Source organism: Temnothorax nylanderi, unplaced genomic scaffold (assembly GCF_030848795.1).
Source record: "Temnothorax nylanderi isolate EJ_2023f unplaced genomic scaffold, tnyl_v1.0 TNYL_tig0042_pilon, whole genome shotgun sequence".
Taxonomy (NCBI): domain Eukaryota; kingdom Metazoa; phylum Arthropoda; class Insecta; order Hymenoptera; family Formicidae; genus Temnothorax; species Temnothorax nylanderi.
In genome coordinates, this window is record NW_027249104.1 from 419970 (window position 1) to 445149 (window position 25180).

A 25180-nucleotide genomic window follows, 5' to 3' on the forward strand; every position below is an offset into this window, starting at 1 on the left:
TCGGATTAGTCGATAAAACCGGAAATGCTTCAAAGTTTGCCGATACGATCCGATTAATGAGTATATTTCCGAAATGACGCATTTCAGTGATGGAACGTATTGTCGAAGATTCCAGCGAATCGTCCGAAATTACTGTAAGGCTCCGATCGGCCGCCAACGGCGCGGAATATTGCCAATTGGTGGAAATTGCTCGCTACTTACGCCTTACGATGAATCGATATTTGTACTTATCTGTACTCCGATCGCTCTATCGCAAACTGGACCATGAACACGCGATTGGTGCAAGAAACGCCTGATTTGTCTGATACTGCCGCTCCTGGTAGTAAATCTGTTCTGGCGATACTGGGATAAATGGCTTGACATCACCGAATTTACATTCAGGATGTTATAAGGTCGTTGTCGACTTACGGGTTAAGGGGTTAATTACACGCTGCCGCGTATAACATGCTTTGGGCTACGTTAAACTTTAGACACCATTGATTTGTAGCATTACTAACTCTGCCCATGAGAAATATACGTATATTATATAATATGTGTGTGCGTGTATGTGATATTTATGTACATATATGTATATAGACACGTATACAGATGTTGGCGATACAGTTAAATATATAATCTGCTTATAATACGCGCCTACGTGTATCGCAGGTCACCTTAATTCGAAATTCGTATTGGTGATCAAGGAAATTCCTTGTTCGCCGGTAACCCAACGAAACTCGAAAACAGATTTGTCCTTACGACCTGCGGCTGGCAGTCTCGATGCAAACTTCGCTACGGCGAGTTGCACACGTAGCGCCAAACACTCGCAAGTATCTTGGAGCGAGTTTATTCCGTGCCTTAGGGCTACTCTCGTATACAGCAATCGTAGGACAGTCGCGCGCGTGAGAAGCGTAGCATGTCCCGAAATCAACTGTTTCTAACACAATGATCTAGTACGAAACGTCAGTGAGAGATACCGAAGCACGTATTTTCGCCGCCGAGGTTCGTGACAAATCTTACGTTGATTATATATCGTTACCACGATTTTTGTACGTAAATGCTACAGATAAAAATGACTGGGTTATGAGTAAAAAGGAATAAGAAAATAAGAAGAGTGTTATCCTAGGAAAGTCTTACGTCATGTTCAAGGAAAATCCTTTATCCGTCGGAACCAGGCTCGGGTACATATTTGTTCTTCCTGCCTCGTTCTACCGCTCGCTCTCCGAAGTCGCGTTTGGCAACCTCGAGTCTGGCAAACTTCGTTTCGGCCCGTACGACACACTCGCTCATACTTATCGAACTATATCTCTCGTCTCTCGGCCGCGTCGCTTTCTTTTTGCCTCTCGTCCCCCGCATACGCGCGCGCCCGCTTTCGCAACGCTCGTCTTCGTCCGCAGTTTATGTTTCCTCTTTCCTCACCGCAAGGAAAATCGCAACTTCGTCTAGATGCTAGTGGCGAAGTCCCTATTACCAGCGCGGCAGCGCCGTCGTCGCGCTTTCGAGAAGGGAATTCCAATGCATAAGTACATTCTCGCGAAACGCGCTCTGCGTGCAGTTTCCGTTCTCTAACCAGGCCCTTCCGTTCCCTTTCTTTTCTTTACTCCTTCATTACATTTTTTCTATCTTTCTCTCTTTTTACATTTGTCACCCTCTCTCTTCCCCTCTCATCGTTGCCGCTATGGCCATTCCTACCTTTTTTCAATTTTCGGAATAAGGAGGCTCTCGCACCTTCTTTCATTCCCTCGACAGTCACCGCGCGCGGGTCTTTTTCCTTTTTCCCCTTTCTCTCTCTCTCTCTCTCTCTCTCTCTCTCTCTCTCTCTCTCTCTCTCTCTCTCTCTCTCTCTCTCTCTCTCTCTCTCTCTCTCTCTCTCTCTCTCTCTCTCTCTCTCTCTCTCTCTCTCTCTCTCTCTCTCTCTCTCTCTCTCTCTCTCTCTCTCTCTCTTTTTCTCTATCTTCGTTTCGTTTCATACGAGTTCCGGCGATTTGAGAGAAGTGAAGAGTTTTAATCAACGAAACCGGTGGTGCCGCGTAGATCTCGTAAAACCAAGCTAGTATACTCCGAAGTCTTAGTTAAACTGAGTGGGACTTAGGTTGAACTACTACGCGTAAAGACCGCGACGTTTTCTCCTCGAGTGATTTTTATTCGCTGATAGCAACGACCTGCTGTTTCGCAATCTGTAAAATCTAGATCTTTAAACAGTAATCTCTTTAGAACTAGTCTTTGTAGATCGTAATTCCATGGGATATACTTATTTACTTATAAATTTAAAGCATTTACTATTTTTATTGAAGAAAAATTAGATGATTAAAATCAGTAGAAGGCATTGGTATTTGATGAAATTATATGTCATCTTGTTTAAACATACAAATTATCCTAATTATAACATCAAATTTGTACGCAAAAATTTGATGCAATTAATGTATATATTGTATAATCGTCTCCTGTTATTTAATGTTGTTTTTTAACCAAGGTAATATAACTAATTAAAAATGTTCAGTAGAATTAAGCGCGTTTGAAACGAAGACTGCGAAATCAAACGAAACGTGGACGTCTCGTCGTACACGTATGTATCACAGAGGAAGAACGTGGCGGTGTCGACTTTGAGTGAAAGAATCTCAAAGTGGAAAGCAGCGAGTTTTAATCAACGGTACGCGCACGCTGGTCTCGTAAAACGGAGCCCGGTATTACGAAGCAAAGTCCTAAGCGGCAGCATCTTCATCCTCCTAAACTACAGCTCTTTACCGCTCGAAATTCACTTGCTGGGTGCTTCCTCCGTTTGACGGAAGAAATGTGGTAGTTTCGTTGGACGAGGAATCGCACGTTTTACAGAAAATCGAGCGAGCGTGCGTACCACTCGAGCCACTAGAGAATTGGGTCCGGTGACCCAGGCAGAACAAAGGAAACTGACGAAACGGATTTGTATATACGCTGTTGGATGGAAGAATCGGCTGGTGCATGCAGAGGAGAAAAGCGAGACGCGAGGTACGTCCTGGGAGGAGTGGGGGGAAGGGCGGTGCCGGGCGCGGGGGCGAAAGGCCACGACGAGGGGATAGAAAACAAGTGGGTGCGCGATAGTGCAATCTTCCGGTGGTGTCGCGTTTTCCGGCCGGGCGATTCCGCGCTGAGCTCGGCTCTCCGCTTCCACCGATCCTCAATTCCTTCGTCCTCCCTCGATTTCATCCCCCCCGTTTCTCTCCCGCCTCGTCCCGTTTCTGCCTCTTCGGTTCCGGCGCGGGGTACCTCTTGTCACTCCCGTCCCCTCGTCTCTCTCCCTCTATGCCCCTTCCATTCATCCTGAAAGCTTGGTCCAGCAACTAGGAGCCATTGCACCTAGGGAAAGCCTCGTCAGCGGGTGCGCGCTCTCCCTTTAACGGCTTCCCACCGCAAACCCATAGAAACCTCGCGTATCTCACCCTTCGGTTGGACATTTGCTACTCTTTGTCTCTCACGCGAGCTACCTCCACTTTACCTCTCCTCGTTCTTCTTTCCTGCCAACGTTGAGTCTCTGCGGACTGCTTGGACTCTAAATCGAGTAAGGGTTATTGTGAGTCCTCCATAATAAAAACGATATATCTCACGGCAATTCGTCGTTGATTCTACCGCTGTACTGGGTTATTCCTTCCTCTCAATGACCGACATACTCGGTAAAGATGAAACAATGCGATTGTCGTTTACTGTGCAAGCAAAATCCTGCGTTATAACTTGAATTGTCTCTTCGTCTACAAAGTATACCAAGAAGTATATTGTTCAAAATAACGGCCAATAAAAAATTCTAACCAAAGAATACTAATTTTTAATAATAAAGAGTATATATAGAAATGTTTATTAGCATTACATATATACGGTATTATATTAAAGATGATATATAATTTTTAAGTGAGTTTTCCACGATACATTTCTGTTCAAATTGTTTACTATCTTATTTAGGTTTTACTTAATAATTTTATATTAATTTTCGAGCGACTTACCAATCTTTACATATTACTTTTTCGAAGAATGTATCAAAAATGAGCTAAAATAAACGTGCTAATATTTTATATATTATGCTTAAATGTATTATTAACGATAAAACTATATGAACTCAACTGATATACATAATTATATAATTTAACGACAAATTTTCTGTTTCTATTTTTTTAGTTTAAGTCAAACACCGAGGGAAATATAACTTTACAAGGCGTGAATTAACGCATCGTTATTCTGCACGGGATACCAGTTCTTCCTCAAATTCTCGCGTTCGTATAACCGGATAAATACTTGCAGCAAGTGTAAAGCTGTGAGAGAGAGAAAGAGAGGGAAAGGGAGGGCGGGAAGGGGGAGGGTGGAAGGGAGGGAGGGAGGAATACATTCGTATCGTTTCTTTGCACTTTCACCCATGCGGGTATAACTTGGCGTACGCTGCGGCGAAATTCGTTAGATTTTGCGACGCGAACGATTCTCGCGAGGTCGCATTTGGAACTCGAAGTTCTGATGCGTAACGTCGTGAAATTTTTCTCTTTCTCTTTCTCGTTTTTCTTTTACCTTGTTAGCTACTTTATGTGTAACGTTATATGTAAGGTTTTAAAATCTAAAATTTTTATAGTTTAATTTGTAATTTGCCTGCCATTCAAACGATTGAAATTTACACAATGCTAATTGATAATATTGCGTCTGATTAGTCATATAGTATTCTCCTTGATATTTTACTTTCTATACTATTTATTAACAGGAACTTGTGTATTTTAATGGAAATTAATATCTTAATAATATATTAAGATCTTAAATAACACAAATTATCTTTATTATAATATATCAAGATCTTAATAATATAAAATATTTTTTTAAATAAAACATTAATTGATTTACAAATATATTTATTTTTCTTTTCTCTATATGTGAGATGCAATAATCACGTACTGCGTAATATGAAGGTATGGTGAAATCAGCTTATATGAGATATTTAGATCATTTATGCATATTTTAAGGCATCAAGCTTCTGCAGCGTTAATATCTAATTTCTCGCTTCTGTCTTTCTCTCCTGTCTCGTTCTCGATCTCATACGCGACTTGAAGCACCGTATTCACGTTGTAAATGCATATTATCAACATAATAATTTGCAGTACATTTCTCGTCTTCGTGAAAGTTATATCATTCACCTAGCGACGCGGTCGGAGAAACATGTGAAATCCTGATTATCAATTCTATGAAATTATGGCAAATTGAAATCAAGCTTCAGAGTAACCGATTCAGTCGCGCAATCGTGGGTGCTTTCGATGAGCTGCTCACGCGCGCGCGCTTCTTTGCACGTACGCGCGTGTATGTCATACGGCAGGATCAATATCCGGGTGATATCACGCTCGTCATATCGAAACGAAATTGTGAACGAGGATGGATTGGCGAATTCGGATTTTACGTTACAATGGATTGATAATGAAACCATCGAACATTTGCCGATCGAGGCGTACGTGCAATTTCGACCGTGACCGGTACAATATCCAAAATTTTTAAGCAAAAAATTCGAATTGAAGCGTTTCGACATTAATTACGACTGGCAAAAATGCGATTAAATTTTACAATGCAATATTCTTTTCAAACGATTGCTATTTGGGATAGAGCTATAATTGGACGATAATTCAATTGATGTATTACTGAAGCAATACGTAATGGGTTTACGAAATAATGACCGTTTAATTAATTATAGGGTTATGAGAAGCAATTTGATAAAGGTATATTTAAAAAATACGCATTTCATTATTGTTCTATTACAATTTTTTGTATTAATAATGTAATATATAACTCGATCAATTTTTATTCAATGTAAATATATTTGAATGGAAGTGGCAATCACGAAAAAGATAAGAGAAACCATTGATCTTGATAAGATTAATATGCTAATTAGAACCTTCTCTCTAACAACAGACAATCAGTAACAATTTTACGATGTGTAAAAAGGAATTAGTTAAGCAGCGAGCAAATCAATTTCCAATGTGATCTATCGCGTGAATATCTACGTATACTGTTGCCGGCATTCAGTGCTCATTCCTATTCCGCGCGGTTATCCTATATAAAGTACGCCCCGTCATTTCACCCTCATCTTATCCCACTTATTTTCCTCTAAACTGACAACGGACTACCACTAATCTCGACACACTCCGCGAAATTGCCCTCTCTCGCGCATCCCTCCACGTTGGACCGCGTGCAATGATTTTGATTGAGCGTCTTATCCTCCTCTGCACCCCTCCTCACGCAGCATCGTTGCAAGAGCATTAAATCACTGCGTGGAGAAAGAACAAGTCCGACGAGGCCTGACGAATTTCGCCTGTCTTCCATGAGAAGTTTTCTTCTCCGGTGCGGGAATAATAAAACGACGCTCGCTGGTAAAACGAAATAAGTTTCTGCCATCGAAAGGATGGTCCTGTCGCAGTCCTGAGCGAGCTAACTTTCGTTGGGGTGGGAATATCATTCGCCGACCAGATGCGATTGTTCGATTTGCACGCATATTATATATATATGATTCGCGTATGCAATGTGCGCATCGTGGATTCGTCGCTGACGCTAAAGAGGCCGATTCCAAAGCCACGGTTATCTCGCGGCTATCTGGAATGCGTATATTCGACATTCCAGCGGCTGGTATTGCAATTACGAAATCCGTTTGATACTGTCATTTTCTTATCGTTCACGAAACCATCGGAATCGACGAGAAGCGTTTCGATGAAAGATACAAAAGGGTCCTTTGTGAAACCGCGGCTGACCTGCGGCGCGGGCGTCGGTCTTTGTGTTCATACGGCTGTTCGGCATAACATAGTAGGAGCCTACATATACATATCGTTCATGCAATCCGTGTCTTCCCTCTTCTTTCAACTCGTTTCGTCGGACGCGACTCGACACGACGATACGCTCCACCTCGTTTGTCCGCGGGGCAGGAGAGGCAGAAACAGTGAGAAACAGAGGAAGGAATAAGAAAGGCAAGTGGCGGAAATATTTCGACGAATCCCCGGGCACATACGAGACGTTCTTTTTGTGAGAATTCCAGTCCGCGCGCCGTATACTTTGTGAAAACTTGAGAGGCGAGATGGAGAAAACGCTTATACGTGGCGCACACTCCAGCCCGACCGAGCGGGCATGCTATAATACGTGACGCGTGAGCAATTCACACACGGAACGGGTCTCCTGATAGTCGCCGCGGAACAAAATGTCCTTGCGCGGCGAAAACTCATCTGGCACAATGTATTTGTGTTTCATAATTTAAAAATAATGGCCCTCAAGCAAGGGGGAATAGAAATACGTTAGCACATTTACTTTATTAAGTCTTTAACAGTTGTTTTGTCTCTGAGATATTCTTTATTTCTCGTAAGAATCACTTTGCATATTACCTAATACTTAATATAATTGTCTGATGCAAAAGAAGGTAGTTATAGATACGTATATAGATGTACTTTAGTATACAGATGTACTTCTATACTTAAGAAATATTGTTAACTTTTTAATCGACTTGTGTCGATTTAAAAACGTTATTTAGTAAGAGTCTTTAGTTAATTAATTATTTATTTTAAAAGTAAGTAAATTTTGAAGAAGCAATCTTAATTTTGCACTGTTTTTTATTTACATGTATCGCCAAATATTTCATATAAATGAATACATAATTTTAATTCTTAATACCTTTTATGATCAATAACTGTATTGTTTTAAATTGATTTTTTTGGGGTTATGTCGCCTAAAAATGTAAAAATAATGTATAAAAATAGTATGAAAGTAAATATAAGTTTATTAATTTGCAAAATTGTGTCATGTAAAATTGTGGAGTAAAATTTAATATTAGAATATAATAACATGCATCATGTTTCAACGGCATACATTTGGTTCAACATTAATTTGATCTATATATATATGTATTTTTTTTCTTATGTCTCTTCTTTTGCATTTTTTAAGAATACGAATAACATATTAACTTTCTGAAGATGATTAACTTAATTTTTTAAGTTTTATACTTGGTTTACACTTTCACATTTACTGTATGAGCAGGATAGTCATTATCGCAAATTATTGTTAGCGCAGATTAAAACGATATCTCACTTTTGAAATTAATCGATAGATAAACGTGATTAGTCTGAAAAATAATTGAATTTCTCACGACAGCGGATCATGTTATTTGTAACCACGGTAAATCAATATCCGGCGAGTAAATTTAAAACGCTATCAGGTTACAATTAACTTGCCGTAGCTCTCGAAGGAAGGTCTTAAATCACCGTGTCGAGTATCGACTATCGACATCTTAGACTGACACTAAGAATCGCGCGCTCGCTGAAGGACCGTTTAAAAAGTTACAAACTCATTAGCCCGCGCGCAGTCCAGCTATCCGTGAAGCGAAAGGCTCTCGGCTTTTGTGCACCTCGGAAGTTGGTAAGGATCCGGCGAAGGCAACCGAATCCCATCTTAATAGAACGTCATTCCAGATAAATTGCAGGTCGTGGCCTACGAAGTCGCGCTTAAAGGGCCATGGAAATACGTGAGGCGAATTTGGTTACAGCTCTTATAGCGGCTGAAGGTACTCATAGAGCACGAGTCGCTGGGGTATCGGCCGTATAACGAGCCATCAAGATGTAATTTTTTTTTCCTTCCAATGTACGAAACCAATTCTTCGAAGGAGCGGTCGAAATTAAGCTATTTTTGAAAAAGCACACAGCATGTACTTTATTCGAATTAAAGAGTCTAAAGAAAGACTTCTTTGTTACGTACGTGCATCGTCATAAAGACAATCGATTCTTTCGTTGACTGATATATTGTACCAGGTTTAATTTCAATTACAGAATGGATATTCGTGTATTGTATTTTTACCAACTTGATAAATATTATCCCGACAACGGATAGAATAGTATCGTACGTTATTCCAGACTGAAGTTCTTTGATATTAAATATATTAATAAATCGAGCTATTAAGAGAATTACGTGAAAGCCAGACAAACTCGACATAGATTCTTATCTTTTATTAGCTGCATCTTCGTCGTCGTATCAATAACGAGAATGAAAATTACATGAGTATTGTGTCTTTTGATATATGCACAAAGAGAATTTCGTAATAACAACTCGCTATGGAAGCCACGAATATTTTACATGTTTCAATCTATAAGATAGATTACGATTCATAATATATAAGTTTATTATTTTAATATATTGAACACCTTTCATTAACCCAAATAATATTTGGATAATTTTGACTATCAATAGTCAGAGGATCGTTAAGTATTAATCACTAGGATATTATTCAATATCAAATATTATTGAATATCAATGACGTTAATTCAATACTCAGGTTTAGTATAATAATACTTACTATTGACGTTTAGTTTATATATTAATTACATTTATAGTACTGATGTAATTACTAGTATAATAAAGTTATTACTATACTTTTATCTATTAATTTTCTGTGGAAAAATCTATTTTCTCATAAAGATATTACGTATTTCATTCACTTCCGCAGCTCGTAGTATTAGTCATATCACGTTATAATGCGTACTCGTACGTCAATAGACAGATTTACATTCTCAATCAAATTTACAAAATGCGTGGTAGATGTGAACAGAGAAAAAAGTCAATTTTTGTCAAATATAATTTGCCTAAAAGGTAACACAACGCGCGCGCGCGCGCGCGCGCACAAGAGTTAACGCACTTGTATCGCGAGCTACGTGCGCGATGTCGGCGTGTCCGCAATGTGAAAACTTAATCGCATTGAATCCTCGTTCCGGCATCCGTTGCGGGACGCGTCGACGTTATCGGCGCGTCCTCGCGCGTACCATTTCCCGCGCGTCCACGCGCCGATCCGGCACCGGAAAAATTCGGGCCCGGTCGTTAAGCCACGGGTCGCAAATGCATTTAAGCATTCGCCGTTGTTCAAGATCCCATTGAGCGCCGTGTCAATATAAATGTAAATGTCATTGGGAGCCGTGCGAGCGCATACATTGACGGTCTCTGGAGGACGATTGCTCGCGGAGAATATTGCAGATGCCCGTATGGGACGTCCACCGCAATTGAATTGCCCTTCGGATTGGAACGTATAGAAATGTGTACGGTCGACACTTTGTTTCGCGTATCGATCGTTCACGACCATCGGGAACGCGGGATCCGGCAGGGAACGCTCTCTCGAAACGTCGAAGAGTACGCTCCAATTGATCCGCCGGGCCGCGGCCCTGCCGATTCGCAGTTGCGCTACGTCGCGCCGCGCCGCGCCGCGCCGTGTCGTGCGGCGTTTTACTGCGTGGGAGATTTGTAGATCGCGAATTAGTGTATGTCGGCACGTTTCGTTGTGACCTTTCGATAGGCGCGACGGCATCGATAACTCGATTTAGCCGCACCCACGCCCGTCTCTATACGTTTCTAGAAAATTACGTAACGTTTACGCGCATTACGGTAATTAAAAACCTGCCTAAACGCAATCGACGGGCGAAACGCGTTTGAGTTTTCCCATAAACGTTACATGCGGCCTCTCGAGCGACTTTTTCATTGTCTTTGAGTCCAGCTATCGAGAGCGAACATAAAACATTGGAACATGGTGAGATTTGCAAGTATTCATAAATAATATTATTGCATATTATTTAGTCAACTGTTCCATCCGTAATGCATCCGGTGGAATAATAAACTGTAAATTTGTAAAACTTAATTTCGCAGACCGATGTCGGCTACAAATCTCCGCAATCGCGCGCACGAGCTGCGCTGTGCGGTTTTTCCCCGCGTTATCAGTAATTAAAAAGGGCGAGAATAGAGTAAAATGAAAAATATGGCGCAAGTGGCAGTCGTGAAATATGAAAGCTGCTTGAGCCGCGCTTTTTTTCCACCCAGCCGGCGCTTATCTACAGCTTTATGAGCGTTATTCGATTTTCGTGCGTGCATTGTTCACCGCGGAGCACCGGAAACAAAGCGTTATCTTTAAGCCGAAACAATGTTCCTCTCTCAATCTGCGCATGAAATAACCGGTTGCAACGATCCGCTAGAATCGCCATCATCGATCACGTGTGTGATGTATGCAGCGATATCGACAGCGAATCCCTTTTTAACACAGACGAATGGTCCTCGCTGTGAAACCCAGGAATTTTTTGCCGATTTTTGCGCGTAGTATTTGTCGGTTGATACACGTGCGCGTCATGAAATCGAGCGTAGCATCCGATTTAAATGTATCGATTTTGCTGATGGCCTTCCAGATGTAACGCGATGCTTAGGTCGGAGGTACGGGGATATGTGGGTAATATTTCGAATCTGCTGCTAAGCCCCGAGCTATTTGTACCTCATCCCCGTGGGAACAAAGTTAACTGTTGCCTGTATTAGGCGCATTACGTAGATCGTCTTCTCACAATTAGGCAATATAATTTAACGCTGTGCGCTGATGACAAAGTTATCCAGTGCGCAATATTGTTAAATATTATTCACGATAATTTTACCATCTAAAAGTTAAAAAAAAAATATGTTATACGAGCATTATTTATGCGGTTGCAGAACCTTTAATCATATCGAGGATAATGAACGTTGCGCTTTTCATAAATAATGATTATAAATAAAGCCCGGACTCGATATCGGAAAATATGCGACACATATTGCCATCAAAATATATGAGAATGTATAAACCACATTTTTCGCATAATCCGTCAAAATATGATCAAATGGACAAAGCTACATTAAATACTGGTTTTAATTATTTCTGACGGTATTAATGAAATCTCATATAGGAAATACAAACAGATTATTAATAGTTGACACTTGGTAAAATTATTGGAATGCCCATTATACATATTAAAAAGTAACCATCATGATATTATTACATTGTGAAATTTGGCACATTTAAATTATTTTCTTAATTCTTTGTGTCATTTTATAATATTATTCGCGGTACAAAAATGCATAAAATGTCAGCAGTTTTTATAGAGCTTAAAACTTGCTAAAACTATATACGTCTGTTTAATAATTGTCGTGCATTAATAATTTTTCATATTTTGAACAAAGGAATGGAAGGCACAGAATGAATCAAGGACAAATTAATCAATGAGAATTTAGCGCATATGTATATACTGACCATTCACACATACACAGAATATACCACATAACGGCTTAAGAAAGATATTAATTCATAAATCACTTGGTGAAAAAGAGACCGAAATTATTCCCTTAAGGAGCAGGTAGTCAAGTTGATTTACGGGTTTCCATGAATCACCCAACGCTCGAGCTTCTCGTTAGTAAAAAAATGAAGAGCGCGCACGTTGTTAACACGGCCGAGAGAGAATTCGAGACACTCCGTTTCATGCGCTCGGAAGAACGCCGAATATTCGGCGAACCGTGCAAAAAGAATGCGCGGCTGGCAGGCAGTGCTGGGTATTACGCGAAAAGTTCGCGTTTGCAGCTTGCACGCATCTTCGTCGCTATTAACATTTCATCTGACGAAGAAACGGGGTTTGCGCCCGGCTACACGCCGCTCTAGATAAGGGGGATACGCGTGTTCTGGTAGCTACGTGTTCGGGATGAGAGAAGAGTATGCCACGACCCAAGAAATACCTTCCGCCGCCTTACTCTTCCTCGAGGTTGGCGTGCGCTGAGTCTGTTCACGAGATTCTGCGGGTACGCAAGTTGCCGCAAGGAGCTTCCTTCACCACTAAGTTGAAAACTTATGCTGACTCCGGACCGAACGGTCATGCCGGTCGGAGGGCAAGAGAGACGATACTTTGACACATATTTTATTTAGCGCGCCGAGATATAGTTTATGAAAGAAAGTACGAATAATACGGGTCAGACAGAGTCGTAATGGGCATTTCATTGAATCCGAAGGAGCAGCAATTAACATGTCATTTACACTGTCAGCCAATTTCTCTTTTAGAAGAGAATTTTTTTCTCTTTCCTATTCCCTTCACGTTAAAGTTTCTATTAATAACATCGATAATAAGATATCGGTTAAGAAATCAAAATGACTGAAATAAAATGAAAATGACGATAGAGAACGGTAATTACAGATAAGATTCTTAGTTTTTATAATTTATTCTTCATACAATATATTTCTATAATATTTTTAATATTTGAAGTAATTTATATCACATTCTGAATATACAGTTATTAATTAATGACTAACATAAAACTCGATAATAACTTGTAGTGTTTATGGCACATTATTTTTAATATTTTCTGCATCTCTAATAAAATGTATTCAATTGTTAAGCTGTAGAATAAAGTTCTTTATATATATATAAATCAACAAGAAACTTTGATCTATGTTTTTATTTTATACATTTCATTAAAAAATTATTATTTTATATGCTATTTTGCTCAGTGATTTTACCTCTGCTTTTTTAATATTTTTAAAACGAGAATGTTATTCTTTTACAATATCGCTCTACATTTATCTCTGCCACGTTCTAATTTTATGTCCGTTTGCTAAATGGATTTCTGTAAATCTGTTTATATAAATTATAATAAACAGACGATAAAAGAAGCGTTTTTAATTATAATATCAACCGATATTATTCATATCGGTTTTCTTTTATAAACTATATTTTTACGTAAATATGGATTTTTTTATTAAGTCAAAATTTGCGGATGCGAAAATGAAGTCTCTAATGTACTAAGTCGATACCTTGTAAATTCTATGACTACGGAATTGTAGGGAGATTGTGAGAGGCCTTAGAAACTTGCCCCTAGCCCGAAGCGAACTATGCTCCGCTGCGGATAAGGGCACATTACTTTGATTCATCTATTATTTAATGGGGACGCAAAAAGTTAGAAAAAAGAGAGGGAAGAAAGGGCGGTAAGTTTAGGACAGGGCATAACCATTTTCGCTCCTTTACGATGGCTCCGCTTAATTTGCTCCGCGATTGCCACTTCTACGCTTCCGCGAATGAAGACAGCTCCGAGATCCAATTTTACCTAGTTTTTCAACCTGTCGGTACGTCGGAGTTAGTACCTTTTATTCCTGCAGATCTTATCTTTCCCCTTTTCACTGTACCGTTTTCCCGATCCCGTTGCACCTCTTCACCTTCTTGGCCATCCTCCACTCTCGGTCTTCGCGTTACTTCTGTTCGCAACTTTGCACCTCTCTCTTCTCCAACCTAGGAGGAAGATTCAGGCAGTGTATAAAGAGAAAAGGATTAACATGGTTGGAGTGTAAAATTAAATTTATTCCTCTGCAGATTTCCGTGATATCCTTAACCTCTCGAGATTCGTATATATCTTTGTAGCCATTGCGAATATCCGCGCGACTTTGACGTATTTTCCAATAACTGAAGAAGATATTAATTAAATTTAAAAGCTGAATACGAGGTGCAATTAGCGGAACTCTAAGGCGCGCGGGATTATCGAAGATTATTTTGAGTTTATAATTGTAAGCAAAAGCATCGTTAAAATAAGAGGAATTGCTTTATTCTTTTACGAGTAGTTTGGACGTTAACTGTGGAAGAATACGGTTTTAGTTTTCAAGTTTTGTTCCCTATTTTTATTAATTAATTAATTAATTTGAGTTTTAACAGGGTAGAGATGTTCACTGATTTAATATGCGAGCGATACGCGCGAGTTGAGTATTTTGCCTTTCCGACCTTTGCCTTTTTAATCCTCTGTTGAATTTTATCTCAGTTGTTACGGTCCCGCCGCTTGAATTAGTTAAAGAGCCTATCGGAAAAGTGGCGACAGACCGGAACGAACCAACTTGGGTAAAACACTCCTTTGGGTGTATAAAGCTGTATTAGGCGTCGTATCTTACTTCATCGTGCAACTTCCTAGTGTCGCTTGGAGACTTGCGATCCTTCGGGGATTTACATGCGGTCGAGAACCATTGAGCGGGACAAAGTGAATAATCAATGTGCACAAAATTATGTTATGTGTACCATGACTTTCATTATCCGCGGAGAATCAGCGTTCTGCAAGCGGGAACGGTAATGTTCGAGAGAAAATGTTATACGAGAAACGCGGAAATATTACTGTCATCCGTGGAAATATTGCTGTCATACGCATTTTGAACAATGAAGTTAATCCAACTGAAAGTGCTCTATATAGTTGGAAGAAGGAAGTTAATACTTATCATAAAATAATATCGCTGGATAAAAAAGACGTAATCTGCTTTCACTTTTCATTGTCTTATATTTCAATTTATTTAATTCGATAATCAAAGCAATGAAGGACTATTAATTATATCTAGATGGAAAAATTATTAAACACACAATCCCTTCTGCAAATAAAATGTTATATTTCTAGAGAGTCTGATAATTATTTTAATTTATATCCATATTGCACTTCTGAATATGTTACAATTAATTAATATAAATCTTGCGATAGCAGATTTTCTCTCGATTGGCTTATACATGTTTAGACTTCTCTTCTATATATCAATTAGAAGTATTATACATAGAAATATAAGAGAAATAACAAGATTATTGACAATAAGTTTAATGTAACAGATACGATTTCACAAAGACCGATAAACGACAATATTTTATAGAAGAGCAACGAATAAAATACAATGCGAAGAAAGTAACAATAATTTGGTGGAGGTGCCTCGATTTTTCAACCGGGTTCATTATTCTTTCTTGCGACTTTCCTCCCTTTTTTTAGCGTTCCTTCTGGTATTCCGGTTTCTTGATAAATAGTTCCTGGCAGTTTGACCTTTCGATGTGAATTCACGAGAAAAGACAAATCGATTCCGTTCCCCAGTGACCCGATCGTCTGTAACAAATATTACATTGTTCGATAACCGTCTACAGCGTTTTTCCGTTTCTTCCGTTTTTTGAACGTAATAAAGAGGTGTGCAATATTAACTGTCTCGAATCCTGTGTTTTTCAGTCGGTCAGAACGATCGACTGATCGTTGCTCAGAGTTCGCGCGATATGGAACGACTATGTCACCTTGTATATAAAAATTTTCAGCATGCTCGCAACTTTTTTCACTCACTCTGCATACAATGTAATCCTATGGTTGTGTTACATTGCCACGTAAAGCGCAGGTTACGTTTCACGGAGCTTACGTGGCGGAACGTAAAGTAAATACCGCAGACTTGAATAGTCTGAACTGCGTAAGCCGGGCGTAGCATACCGCTAGCTAGCACGTATGTATCTACGTCGCTATCACGATGAAAGGCTGAAGCTCCGAAAAGCTGTCTCCTGATTGCGCGTACCCGCGCCCGGCGCCAAGATTGGTCCATTAATCTTACCACGGACGCACGCGATTTCGCAGTTTCATGAAGAGGCCATGCCCTATATAAATGCCGCTCGAAGTATCGGCGCCATAGTGCAGAAAATGCAGTTGTGCAATTGCATAGTGGCAGTTGTACCAGTATCGAATGAGAAAAAAAGAGCGCGCGCGCAAGAAAGAGAGAGAGAGAAAGAGAGAGAGAGAGAGAAGAAAAAAAGCAACGGCAGAATGGCTCGTATGCGAACTCCAACAATGAAACCTTCCTTAGCAGTACACCGTTAGCGAAGCTCGCGAATGGAACAACAGTCGTGGTCAATGGATGGAATTCAGTTATCCAAGTTTGAATGTAACAAAAAAATTGAAAACCCACTAGAATCACAAAGAAAAGAATTTTAACAAAAGTATCATAAAGTATAAAAGCAAACTGTTGATATTTCTGTGATTTTTCTCGCGCAGTTAATATTGAATTAGAAAAGATTTTATATGCGATGTATTATAAACGTATTCCAGATATATATGTATAAAAACTATAAAAATAAATAGTATTTTAGTGGCTTAAGGCACATATAAATTCGACGGTAAACGCTTGCAAAATATCTATGTCATAAAAATGAATTCCCGTAAATTCCCTAATAGATTTATTTCAAAATTAAGCGTTTATCGTGAAGTTATCTCGTGGAAATTATTATAAATTTTTTGCGCAAAGTCAAAGTTAAATAAAACAAAGCATTTCGACAGATTTATGTTTGCTATTAATTTATTGCAACGCGCCGCGCAATTATTCGCAGTTATGCGTAATTGTAATTTCAAATTTTCACTTGTGCGCGAAAGACACAAAACATGCGTATATATTGGCTTTTACAAATTTACATTTCCCTCGTGTAATCTACTACTCTCGTGCTCATAATGCAAGTAATTTTACTCTCTGTCATCTGCGAATGTAATTATCCTCAAGTTGCTCCGTGGCTCGCATTTATGAGACGCACGAAGTTATATAACTATTGGGGAAGCACCGTCACTGAACATCGTTAAACTCGCGACAAACGGTTGTCATAATCTCCAAGTTTAGATAGTTTCGTCACCTCGAATTCGCTGGAAAATATCATAACGTTATCACGCGTTACCATCCACAAAATTTGCAACGATTCGTACGCACTGACCTACATATTGCAAATATTGTGTATACAACGTAGCGTATTTTATATATATTTTTTTAAATTAAAATAAACTATTTAATTCTGAACAGAATATATAAATTTTGCTAATGGCTCCGAATATTCTAAAGAAATGGATAAAAATTGGATTAAAAAACAACAATTTTACAGATAAATTTTTATCGCATCTATTTTTTATGCTGACATCAGTTTTACAAGTGTAAGATGCAAAAGACTATAAACAAAAACATTTTGACAAAACATCCATATATCTTTTCCAGTATAAAACGCTTTTAAAAAGTAGCGAAAACAGAACTTTTAATGGAAGAGCTCTATATCTTTGTTCAGAGAGATTCATCTTTTAAAAAAAATAAGAATTATGAGAAGCCTTATCGTCATACTACGTTAAAAATTACAATTGGTGTAAAAGTTAACAAATGTAATAATTGTTGGCTAAATTAATGTATTTATTTTATAAATAAGTTTAAAAACTTTGCTCTGATTCGACCACAGGTTATGATGCACTTGCGTGTTATGATTTGCTTTTATTATCGATAGATTTAATGGCTATATGCGAACCAGAGAATGTCAGATTTATTTTTCTACCGTATAAAAAAGAACCGTGAGGCATTTTAACACAACGCGCTGTAATTTTACACTAGTCAGGGCTGGGCTCGAGAGTCACCACCATAGTCATTCGAAATCCTATCTTCGCATAGTGTAACGAGCGATTGTAGAAGGACGATCAAATGAATGACGAGGCCGTATCGAGTTTCGTAACTTTTAACCCTCGATCAATAAATTTTGCGCTGTATTATAAATTTTTTTGCGAGATTACTTCGACTAGAACAGTCAAATCGAATCATTAAGGTCCTTTTATCGACCATGACAAATCTCTATTTCTATACATTTTTAATCAATATTACTAATGTAATTTTTGAAATTAAATTTTCTTACATTCATGATTCATCGTGCACGTGAATTCGAGAATTCTTTCCTATAGATAAAACTTCTTTAATGTGATAATAGATTAATGCACTCTTATGATCATCGCGTTTTGATGCGATAAGGGAAGATAAATTTCTCATAAGTCACATAAGTTGTGCTTTCAAAGTGACGCGCGTCACTTGTGAACGGCGTAAACGATGTTCCTGGCGACGTATGCCCGTGTTCATCGCATGTCACGTGTCACCTCGATGCACCATCTCGCATATAAATCTATGAAACTGTTTCAAAATGACATATTGCGGACAAAATATCGCTAATATGTGTTGTTTCATCTCGCCAGCGTGGCAATTCACAGTAGTACTATGAGGAGTACTATCAATTTTTCTAGGATGACTATCAATTTTTTTATGGAAAATCGATGGATATTAAATTACATTCTCGGGTGTTAAAATTAACTTTACTTAACTTAACAATAAGTTCAGATTTTTTGAATTTATATCTTCTACTTTCACATATACGTTTGTATAACGAAATGACACGAATAGAGTGTTTTATAACTTATGATATTTTGTCTGCATTGTTTTGTTAGAATATAAAAGAAGATTCAACCGTATTTCTCGATTTTACGAACAAATATTCTGGAACAGATACGGGTTGAACGCGGTGTTGTTAGCGTAGAGTAGGTATTCTCTGTACCAGAGTATTCGTCCGTTAATCGAGTTCACGAGTAATATCAGAGTACTCGAAAATCACGGGTTCGATTTAATGGATTTCGATTAAACTGATTCGCGAACGTTTTTGATCTAATCGGATTTTCGATATGTTTCACGTTGGCACGCTCTACGATCTCTGATACTGTTTCACTGTTGATATATCGTTGTTATGACAACCTCGTGCAAACAATCGGGGCTTTTAGAAATTAATTTACTTTGGTTGATATCTGAAAAATAAATTAAATCCAATATTTTCCAAAGTAACCGAATAGCAACAGCCTAAGTCTCAAGAGATTCGGATGATAATTAATAAATGAAGAAATAAAATTCTTTATCAACTGTTATCTTGCGATAGTCAATCTTTGAATTCTCTAACGTCCCTTGCACTCTTTTATGTTACAGGACGACAAGCGAGGAATCTATTACTGGGACAGACATCGGGTCATCATCACGGTACGCAGGATGCATCATTATCAGACAGTTACAATAACAGTGAGTGACCATACGTTGACGAGCGCAATCCAACTGGAAATCACTAGCGAAAGCCGCTAGATCCCGTGGGATGTTGTGGGAATGCACTCGATGTCGAAAATCGGACTCGCGTGGCTGCGCGTTGCGAGTGTCAACCGGGACCGAGCATTATCGTCCTTGTTGTTTGCGTTAAAGGCCAAAATAAACTAGGAAACACCAGCGCTTTCGCGTTACGTTAACGATTGCTGCACGTGTACGGGACGCACACGTGTGTGTCGACAGATATCGTACGTGGAGTCGCGGGCACCTCGTGAAATGGGCCATTTCGCGCCTCGGCATATCCGCTTGCTTGTAAAATAACTTTCCCTCTCCTCCCTGTGCCACGCGATTCGATTCTTTCCCGCACCACCGACCTCAAGCTCTTTTCGATATTATACCGCGACGTTAAACCGACGGTGGGCTTATCGCCGTATCGGGTGAGCAGATTGTTTTATATGTATAATCTCTATTGAAAATAATCCCCTTCCCCCGTAGCATATATACGCGCGCGAATGCTGTCACCTATAGCAATGTATTTTTATGCCGCCCGTTTTTTGTGTCACATATCGATCATTACGAAACGGTGAGCGCTAATAAGTTATTTTTTGTCAAATCGCATGATGGCTGCATAATGCAAGCAACAAGCTATATATATTATTCAATGGACAGCGCACGTCAAACGTTTGGTAAAATAAAAAGCGATATTTGCGGTGCAGTCGTTTCAATTTTACGAGTTTCGTTATTGCATATTAAAGAGTGACATATATGCATAATCATTTAGAGCGAAGCAATTTTCTGTTATTGTACATATAAAACGTGACCGACTTACGCTCTTATAGAACCAGAGAAGGAATTTTAGCTGCTTATATTGCGGTCTAACATGTAATCAAAATGCAATATTAATACCTGCCACTATTCGAATCCATCATTTTGGCTATTTTGCGCTTCAGAATTTACTGAGATTTTTTTTCGCGTTTGCTTTTTAAACAAAAAAAAATAAATGAACATATTTGAAAAGAGGTCGATTGTCATCCGATAATTGTACGTTTGTGAAAATGTAATCCGTTTCAGTATTGAACTTCTGCTATTGAACTTAGGCTTCTGTTACAATTATTGTATCTTTTATTGGTAATTACAAAAATGGGAGAGCATGATCCTATTTTGCAAATACAATTTGAATATCGAATGAATGGCGAGAATATCTATATGTAAAGGTAAATATTAGATTTTTATTTCTCGCTTTATCTGGCATGATTATTTAATTTTTTAATATTTAATATTGTGGCTACACTTTCTACGTATTTTTCATGTCTTACATTTAAAACATATATGATTATCTCGTTAAACATAAATTCTCAATGCACATATTTTTACGATTAGTACTGACAAATGTTAAAAGTATTGATTCCCGCAAATCAAAAGTAATTTTTTCTGTTCTCGCTCGGTATAGCTAGCTTAATAACCATTTGCATGTGTCTTACCGCTCGATATCAGAGAAGCACCCGGGTAGGGGTGGTTCGGCGAACAGTCGTCAAATCCCAACGTCAGATAAAAATATATATCAGCCGCGTCACAAAAGTCGGATGAAATCTCGCCCAGCTCCACCACATCTCTCACTCATCTACCCCTCCCCCCGCCCTCCCATTTTGCCCGCTATCACCCGCTATCGCCCTCCTCGATTCTCCACATTCTCGCCTTCCTCGTCACAGGATTCTAGCCTGGTTTTTTGTTCGCGAAAATCCGCGATGGAACCTCCATGCGGAGAGAAGTTTCGGTATGCAGTAGCTCTCTAAGTGCCCCTTCCCCGGCCTCTCCGTCGCCATCCTACCGTCTCTTCTATTTGCCCGTTCCGCGCCGCGCCGATCGATATCACCGACACCCGTGATTCCAAAGCCGGCTGCCGGCTGTCGGCTGCCGGCTTTCGTAGCGGGATGGAAGGTAGCAGAAACGCGCGGCAAGACGCAACGTCGGTGTTCCATAGAACACGCACGAATCATTCGTCACAATGGTGACGTGCTGCCGCTCGACTTGCACCTCCCTTGCTGTCCCCGCAATTTCTCCCGTTCTGAGGGAGAGAAGTCTATCGCTACGCCCGTACGCGCTCGTTCGACGTTTCCTTCCTTCCTTCCTGCCTGCCTTCCTTCCTTCCTTCCTTCCTTCCTCTCCTCCTTCCTTCTCTCCTTCCCGTCCGATTTCCCGCTCCACCTGTTTCCCCAACGAAGAGAATTCCCCCTTCGCCCAAAACGCGATCTCACCGTCGTCGTGCGCGCCGAGACTAATCGGTAACATGGGCACTCGGGAAATCTTACGATCTGACCAATTCCCCGGGAAAAGGAACGACAACTCTTACGCTCCAGGCGGAACCGACGTTTCTTCGCGACGTTAATTTGCGATGTTTCGCTTACATAGATTTCTCGCGAGATTTTTAATATTATAGATGTTCTTTGCGTTGCATCGGCGGTAAAAACACAGAGAGCAGTGCATCGGTATGACGGTAATGTATGCACATTCATGCACGAGCAGAATCTGCGAGCATAAGATCGCGAATGTAGATTCTACATATATTATATTTGTTTAGATTCTAATTCGCGCGCACGTTTCTTTCGACATAACGTTATAATTGATCACTAGAATTTTATTAAATTTTATTTTAACATTTTGTTATGACGTGAATGATAATGAGGACAGAGAGACACCGAGATAATTTCGTGTAGTTGCCATTATCGGATTCATACCGAGGTGAAGCGAATTCACTTTACAGCGCATGACCCAAAAAAGTTTTAATCATATCGCATTAATAACGTAAACTAATCATGCGCCAGTTAGACTGTTAATTAACTGTCTCCACTGTCGGACGGATGATGAATAATTTAATGTTTACGGTTCGTTTGCACCCTAATCAACCGAGTTGCCTGCGTTAAGCGGGCAATGTGGGAAGTTGGGGTTGTTTAGATAAACCAAGGAGATGGCATTATTTGGAGAGAAGTTTACTCGTCGTAAGACAATCAGATTCGTAACTAGACCTTGCGCCGTGAATAAGAGCTGAATAAGATCTGGCTGTAATTTGCGGAAATGAACCGATTGTCATCTCGCTGATGTGCATGCGCGAATGACTATATAAACCGGAGAATAAACAAAGCTACAGATACCATGTCTGTCAACCAGCAACGTAATTATTAATAATATTGATAAAGTATAAATGTGTAAATGTTTATAGAGACTAAATTTTAATTATTATTTTTATTTTTATAATTTTATTATTAAAATTAAGCCTAATATTTTTAGAAGGTTAAATGAGATCAATTATAATATTAATGGATCTATACTTGATCTTTAAAATTGAATCTTATCTCAAACATTTTTTGTAGTTTGATATCAAACAGAGCCATGCAGGCGATCTGTTTCAAGTCGATCACGTTAGGTGAATATAGATTATCAAAATTATATCGCAATAATACAAATGAGAGTTCGTATTAACGTGACTATATATATACATATATAAATACAATAATCTTCATCTTAATCTATATCACGATCGCGTAATAATAACATACGTTATATTACGTATGAATGCGCGCGACACAAAATTTTAATAGCTCTAAAACCTCGCAAACCGGGCATACCGTATTGCAAATAATATTTGTTCTCGTTAAGAGACAAAATCAAAGGCGATAAGGGAATAAGGGACGGAGTTAGAGACCGAGTATAAGAAGACCGTGCTTGAATCTTAAACTAACCGGCACGACTACCGGCACATTTCGGAGACGAAGTGCTCAGGCGCGGGCATGAATATGAATGAGTCCGCGGGGTGATATTCTGAAGTGCGAAATAAAATAATTTCCTTCGTCGTAGCTCTCGCGGCTTCGCGTTGCCGCGGAATATGCACGAGGCAGGCACACGGCGTCATTGGGAGATGCGCTGGAGGCGAGAAAGAAGAGCATGGGAATAAAGTACGACGAGTGATGAACGTAGAGGAGAGACGCGTGAGATCCCGTTTCTTTATCGCCGTGGCGAACGACGTTTCTCTCGCGTTTCTACGGCGCGATATTCCGTCTGTCGAAATTTCCGACGGTGGTCTGGAAGCGAGGGGGATAGGATATACGCGGAAACGAGACGCGGGAGAGAGGGGGGAATACGCTACGAGTGGTGAATAGTTAGTAAACGTTAAGTAACCGGCGCTGTATCGACCTGCCAAGTGTGTGCGTATCGGATTTCGACGACGACGACGGTGGAGATGGCGGCGGCGCGACGCGGTGCGGCGCGGCAGCAGCAACCCCGAGGCACAATTCAACAAGATATTACATTTAAACGGGACTTTATTTACTCAGCCGACTGCGTTACTCCTGCGCCGCGGTACGCGCTCCCATCCCCTTCTCATCTTTTCTCTTACCTACTACGCGTTTCCGTACCAGACGACACTTCCTGCGGCTATTATCCAGCGTGTCGCCCGTTCCCGTCTCGTTCCCTGTAGTTATTCCGCCTACAAATCGCTACCAGATGGGGAAAATTGAATTAGTCAGGGCCCCCCACACTTGTAATTATAGCCTGGCCGCCCATCTCGACCGCTCTACCCACGGTCTTACCACTGGGTCTTGCTATCTCGCTCCTACTACTTCCGTCCGACTTACCGCGCGTACGGGACCGCCGGTAATAGCAGTAATTTTTCCGACGTTAATTTCATGCAAAACTTTCCAGCTTCGGTCGTCGTCTAGATCGCGAATGGTCGTTCTCTCTTTCTCTCTCGCCCTCTCTTTTTCTCTCTTTTTTTATTTTTTTATTCTTTGAGCGCAAAGTGAATCTGCACGCGCGCCAACCGGAGGTGGCAGAATCGGGCCGGGAATATTAGAAATATTGGCCGAGTATATTTTTCGCCGGAGTCACCCCTTCCGCAACGCCTCCGAGGGGTGGTTTCACGCGTATATATGTCACACGGCACCCTTAGTGGTTCCCAGTCGTGCCTCTGGAGTGCTTTTAAAAATAATGAAGATCACTTTCTCTGCCCTGTTATTTTCTTTTTATCCGACCTCCCTGCTTCGTCGAGCTTTCCTTTATTGCCTGATTTATCGCTTGACGTTGCAGTGTTAATATATTTTCCGTGGGATTAAATCCTGAAATATGACGACTTCGAAACCGAGACTGCTTACAGTTCTGCAAGAATGTAGATTTTGCGAAAAAATGACTAATAGCATGCCGTTGAAACGGAGATATCTGCGAAACTTTCTTACGCGATAAATAGAGATGAGATAAAGAATCCCTTAATTTATAGAATTTTTTAATATTTCAACGCGAATTTCTCTCTCCTTGCCCCACTTTCCTTCATTAGATTTCATGCTAAGAGATATGATGGCAAAATTTAATAACGTTGTTTTTCTTCTTATGTACACCAGTCTCTTTATCTCCTCTTTGTTTACACAATTTCCATCCTCTCTTTTGAAACGTTGTAATTACAGCCGGTACTTTAGCTTACAAATGTCAGAGAAAAGGGAGTTTATTATCCGAGAGAAAGCAAAGAAATCTGAAGGCCTTTGAAATTCTGCAATATAACGCTGTATTGATGATTAAACAGTAATTATTTCCTATCTTAATTTCTCGAGCGTGAGTTCGTTAAAGCAATCTGGGTGTAAGATCTTCACCGATCTCTGTGTTTAATATAGGAATGTTCACGTCGTGTTTTCCGCTCGGTACATAATACTTGTCATGGAAAGAGCCGGAAGAACAACAATGCTTACTCTGAGAGAGGGAACT

The 25180-nt window shown here is 39.8% G+C and overlaps 1 protein-coding gene across 9 annotated transcripts in view; it reads left to right on the forward strand.

Moving 5' to 3' along the window:
• The window catches only part of LOC139771639 (lachesin), a 172255-nt gene that overhangs the window by 114359 nt on the left and 32716 nt on the right, over nt 1-25180 (forward strand). For 6 of the 9 annotated variants that reach the window (XM_071704564.1, XM_071704566.1, XM_071704571.1 and 3 more), the window contains exon 2: nt 19328-19417. In XM_071704564.1, coding sequence (XP_071560665.1) covers nt 19328-19417 — 90 coding nt within the window. The remainder of the gene's footprint in view (nt 1-19327; nt 19418-25180) is intronic. The other 3 variants (XM_071704569.1, XM_071704570.1, XM_071704568.1) reach the window with 1 other exon arrangement.